This window comes from Pinus tabuliformis, chromosome 8 (genome assembly GCF_031772625.1).
Source record: "Pinus tabuliformis cultivar Carrire ecotype Pingquan chromosome 8, CPIR1, whole genome shotgun sequence".
Taxonomy (NCBI): Eukaryota; Viridiplantae; Streptophyta; class Pinopsida; order Pinales; family Pinaceae; genus Pinus; species Pinus tabuliformis.
Genome location: NC_142294.1, coordinates 1,222,838,186 through 1,222,843,913, shown reverse-complemented (window position 1 = coordinate 1,222,843,913; position 5,728 = coordinate 1,222,838,186). Strand labels below are relative to the sequence as shown.

The window sequence follows — 5,728 nt, the reverse complement described above, 5'->3', positions numbered from 1 at the left end:
TATGCTCTTGACCTGCAAGAAATTCCAGAATACCAAATATGCGAAGAAATACAACCCAGAACACAGAACAAAATGAGAAAAACAACAAGTATTTTATTATTCAAAGATGAAAGCAATGTTCACTTGCCTCTTCAAGGGGGCAACCTCCAGCAAAGCAGAGCTCGATTACAAAATAAGACTCAATATTTCTCAATGGGGAGTCTCTATCCTTTATATAGGATTCATACATACAATACTATGGGTCATTACCATGGTTCTCTCAATACCATCTATCTAATACCATGGCCCATTTGCAACTAACTATGGTCCTTTTCTTAAATGCGGGTCAACCACTTACAATTATCAATATGGGCTTTATTGATTCTTTAACTAACTATAACTATGACTCGACTCTATTACATAAATAAAGGGGTTAGGGTTGGACCCTAACAATAATGGTATATAATTGGAAGGATTATTAATGTCTCCACTTTTAAAAATGGGTATTTATAGGCTAGTTGTCCAGTCTCTTGGGAATCCTTGCTGAATGATGTTGTTGAATATTTCCATGACGTGAGGTGCAAGAGTGTGCATTCCCCATTTTAGATACTCTGCTTGAATTTCAATCAAGTCCTTTTCCTTTCTTGTTTTCAACTTCTTAATTCCAATCTCCACCTCCTGTAATGTGAAAAACTTTGTAGTTGTGTTGATCCTGGGGGGAGGCTCAACCTCTGATTCTTTCTCATAGAGTTGTCTTGCATATTCAAACCATTGATTGGCTATAATATTATTTGGTTGAAGTTCTTGCCAGAAAAGATTTGGGTTATTCCTGCCTAGATATATTACCTCTTCTCACCTTGTTTGCATAAACTCATCTTTTTTCCTTTTTAGTATCTGCTTATATAACTTTACATTCATGTTCTTCTTGTCTGTCTTTTTCAAGGTTTTCCTTGCCATTTTGTATTTGTCATTGGACCAAGCATTTACAAAAAAAATTTGATTATGTTTTCCTAGTTTTTACTCTTTTTCACTTCTCAAGTGCACTTTGAATTATATTTGTGAACTCATGACTGTTGAAGCTTTGGAAACCAATTTTCTTCTTTTGAATTAATCTCTCTAGCATTGTCTTGAAGATAATACAATTTTCTTGTGTTAGAATAATTTTGCCCCTTGATAGTGATTGCCAAGAACATTGGGTTTTTCTCCTATACTTCCTTTCTTCTAACCATGATAACTTTATATAAATTGGGTTATGGTTTGAATTTAAGTCCTAGATATGCTCTCCAATCTTAACTTAGTCTATCTTTTCTATCAAGGTTTGTGAACAAATCACATAGACAACAAGACTTGCTCCATTATATGTGTTGCAAGTGAAGTTCCCATACCTTTTCCATCTATCTGGACCATTGCAAATAATTAAGTTGAAAGCACCACACAGTGTAATCAACTTCTCTCCAAAATGATTGCTAACTTTGTTATCTTCTGAGCATCTCACTCATTGGGGCTTCTCCCCTTTAGTGAGCCAAATAGGATTATGATCCTCTTTGCAACAAAGAATACTAACGTAATGATTTGTTGTTATAACATTAAAATCTCCCACTAAAAGGACTTCTCCATGCTGAGAGTACATGGCAATATCTTGCCTTAAAGCTACATATGGATCCTTGTTGTCTAGCCCCTTATTTTTTTAAGTTTTTGAAATTTAAGGGGCAAAATAACATGTTGCAATTCTTATGTGATTCTTGTTCTCTGATATTTTGAACCATAAATATTGTTTATTTGCATCTTCTTTCATTAACGGAATGTGACGACCTTCTTTTTCTTTCACTAAAACTAGGATTCCCCCATACCCTTTGCCATTTTCTGCTACCTTGTTCCACACTGCTAACTTCAAATAACCATCAAATGCACGAGTTTGGCAACCATCATGTTCATGAGTTTCTGTGAGACAAATTATGTCTCTACCTTCCGCAATAGGTCATAACCCAGGTCCCCTCCTCCAAGGGTAACCTCTACAATTCCAACAAACTAAACTTAGGCGGACTTGGGTAGGATTGTTTGCTACGTAGATTGGCACATAAGACTCAAATTTGAGTCTTGAGCCCTTTTCATCCATATTGATCTTGTTGTTTTCCTCCCTATTATTGAATTATTTTGTTTGTATTTTTTTTTCACTGTCGGCTTGCTGCCCTGATTTGCTCGAGTTCCAAACACTGCAATAATTACTTTACCATTGTACAACCATGCTCTTTTCTTGTCATTTCTTGCTGCTCTAATTTTCTCCACTTCTTCCCTTCTTTTCTCTTGTTGTTTACTGATTAAATCTTCATCTAAAAAAATACAAACCAATCTTCCCACATCATTGATAGACAAATTTACCCTTTCCAATGTAATTTCTCTTTTGAGAGAGTAATAAGTCAACCTGCATTCTAAAAAAGTTATTCTAACCATCAGCCTTCGTCGCATAATAATACCCGACACTCTCACTTCCAATATAACCTCCTCTATTTGGGAAGTTTTGCTCTAACAATCGGTCTCACTCATCCCTCATACTCCAACCATGTTCTCCATGTACTTTGGTTCATCCTTGGCATCTCCTATTTACCGTCGGGCGGCAGCGGCTGCTGCAACAGGATGCCCACCATTTCCACAGGTTATTTTTTTGAAACTATCAACGCTTTCTACATCTACTTCCGTTAAGAACAGGTCCGTAGGCTACAGGGAACAGGAGAACACGGGTGTCGTGTCAGATTACTTACTCAGCGAATGTGGGTTGTGCCAGTCTGAGCTCTCAACAGTCCTCAAAAGAAGGCCATCCTTAGTCAGAACAAAATCCACTCATACGGCCCAACAAGCGGTTCTGTTCTTGAGAGATTTAGGATGCACAGAACAGCAGGTAAAGAAGGTCATTACCAAAAACCCAAATTTTCTTGCTATAAATGCTGAGAAGCAGTTGAAACCCAAGCTTGAGTTCATGAAAACATTGGGCCTCACAACAGAAGATGTCAGAAATGCCATATGCATTTGTTCCAGGATTTTTAGCGGCAGTCTAGAGAAAACCTTGTGTCCCAATATCCTGTATCTTCAAACCCTATTCGGATCAGAGGCTGATATCTCCAGGCTTTTCAAAGTGGCAAATTGGATTTTATATAAGAGGAATGGCCCTGAAATCTTCGAGAGGAGATTGAAACATTTGACAAGTTTTGGCCTCCCAGATGATAAGATCAAGGAGCTTGTTAGGAGGTTTCCATTCGTAGTAAGTTATTCCAGTGAGAAGGTACAGAAGACCATGGACTATTTGATTCATACTGCAGGGCTTTCTGCAAATTTTGTTATCACATATCCTAAAATCTTGACTTATAGTTTGGAGCGTAGGATCAAGCCTCGTCACAAGGTGTTGAAATCTCTAAGTGCTATGCAACCTTCCGCCCTTTATTATGTGGTTTCTTTAACTGAGCAAAGGTTCCTGGAAAAGTATGTGAAATGCAGTCCCCATTCCACAAAGTTTATTGACATTTACAGTGGCAAGCCTGTTGATCTTGACACGATCCATTGACAATGCCCTTTTTTAAGAGACGAGAAATTCGACGATTTTATTTCTGATTTGGTCAGCGTTGGATTGTATTGTGTAGCTCTTGTTTATCGAAAGAGATTCGAGTACGTTAGCTCAGGGATCATTACTCTATTATGGTTCAGTGTCATCCTTTCAGTTCACATGAGCAATGAGTGATAATTATGATGTGTATGATGCAGTCAGCCTAGGGCAGGGATTTTTTTTGGCCAGTTTACTTTTACATCACAATCATAATCAACAAGCATTATTGAAGGGCATTTTATTGTAATACACTCGCTGAGAGGTGATCTCTTTGGAATTCAACAGGTAACTCAATTTCAAGATATGCAAAAATACTCTTTTATCACCAGAAAACTTGTTATTTGCTAGTAATTTTGCAACGACCATGGATTGCTCTCCCTTTTGGTTCTCACAAAGATGTGAAATTTGTACTCTGTTTGAAGAAAAGTAAATACTCAAATCTCATTGGAAAATGTAGAGAACTTCTCAATTCTGATGTCCTGTACTGTGTCATGTATTATTTATTGCCTGGTCAACCATTCTTTGGAAGTTAGCTAAAATCAACACGTATCTTACATCCAATCTAAACATTGAACGCTATTCATTTTATTTTGTTATGCTGTGCTAAATTTTAACGAAAATGCAATATGTATTTTCACAACATGCTTTGTCTAGGATCTCTGTTCCTTTGCGTTTTCTCACCACTCTTTGTCAAGGGTCTCTGTTCCTTTGCATGGGAAAAAAGTTCATGACAATGAATTTTTTTGCTGCTATCAAATACCATTCCTAGTGGTAGTGGGAATAATTTCTGATGCATTTGACTAGGCCACAAAATATTAGTGCCTTCCCTTGTCTCAATGTAGTAGGAACCTCGCTTAGCCTTGCTCCTACAAACATTAATAAGAAGTTTGTTGTCTTCTTCTTGCAAGAGCGCCTTCCAAATTGCCTCTGCTTTTAGATGAAATGCTACCTCTAGGGTCAGAGGCAATGGAAGGATGAGAATGATTGTTATTATCTTGTAGGGTTTAAATCATTTGTAAATGTTCTCTTGTTATTTTGTTTATATAATTTTGTATTTTCAGTGCAATGGAGAGTATCTGTTGTAAAGGTTCTCTTGCCTCTGGAGTCTTGACAAGAATCATTCCAGGAGCTTGACTGATTTGAATCAGCAGCTTCTAATTTTAAAGAACTTTGTAAGACAGTAACAATCATTCTTATAACTTGTTCATAGTTGTTACCTTTCGCCTTTGCATCACTTGGTTGATTTTTTGAGGGCACTTTTTCCAAAATGGTGTGAAACTTGAGGAACTTCGCCTTTTTCATAAAGTCCCATCTGTCCAACATTATTATGCCTTTTTTTCAAAATTTGTTCTGGCAATTTTTTCTGGTAAGACTTTCTTTAAGATGTTTTCTATTGGTTGAGTTTATCTATTTGCATTTTAAATTTGAAACTGTACTTCTAGAAACAAAGCCCTTAACTTCATTCAATTATTAACTCTTTTACTGCCAGAAAACTTCATTCAATTATTAACGCTTTTACTGCCAGAATCAACTGATAATTTATAGACTGACTTATATTTGAGAAAGTAATTTTCATAATTGGGCAAGTTCATTGAGGCTTTTCATCTTCTAACATGTTACCATAATATTTCTGGCTCATATTATAACTTGTATTAATTATATGCTGTGATGCCACCCACATTTTTGTTTGGATAAATGGAAAAAGATAGAAACGGTAATTATTGTACTTTATGAAAGCTTTACAAGATGATCTCTTAAGAGGAATGAGAAGCTACTGCTTTCAATCAAATTTAGGGACTCTAGGGAAACAGTCCGAAGGTGATGGGTTTGCTAATTGTTTATAGAGTCCCTTTTATAATTATGTATGCGAGTTACAATTATGTATCTCATTTAGTTGAAGTTTCCATTGTTAAATAAAGTTTAATTCTACATGAAAAATATATGGAGCAAAATTAGGAGTTTTCATTATGAAAAGGCTCTTGGGCCTTAGAGTAGGGATGTCTGGGTAAATGCTTGTATGGGATTCTGTGAGAAACCTGCTGTTGAATACTTGTATGGGAGTCTGTGAGAGGTGTGCTGTTGAAGGAGCTATTTTATCAATAAAGTTTGTGAAGAATTTTGCAATTTTGTTCACTGCCTTGTTTCCGAGTTTTT

The 5,728-nt window shown here is 36.4% G+C and overlaps 1 protein-coding gene across 1 annotated transcript; it reads left to right on the top strand.

Moving 5' to 3' along the window:
* The first annotated feature begins 2,462 nt into the window (after positions 1–2,462).
* LOC149239798 (uncharacterized) lies at positions 2,463–4,046 on the top strand. The gene has a single exon (XM_089373540.1). The coding sequence runs from the start codon at positions 2,540–2,542 to the stop codon at positions 3,533–3,535; it is 996 nt and encodes a 331-aa protein (XP_089229666.1). The 5' UTR covers positions 2,463–2,539; the 3' UTR covers positions 3,536–4,046.
* Positions 4,047–5,728: the final 1,682 nt, after the last annotated feature.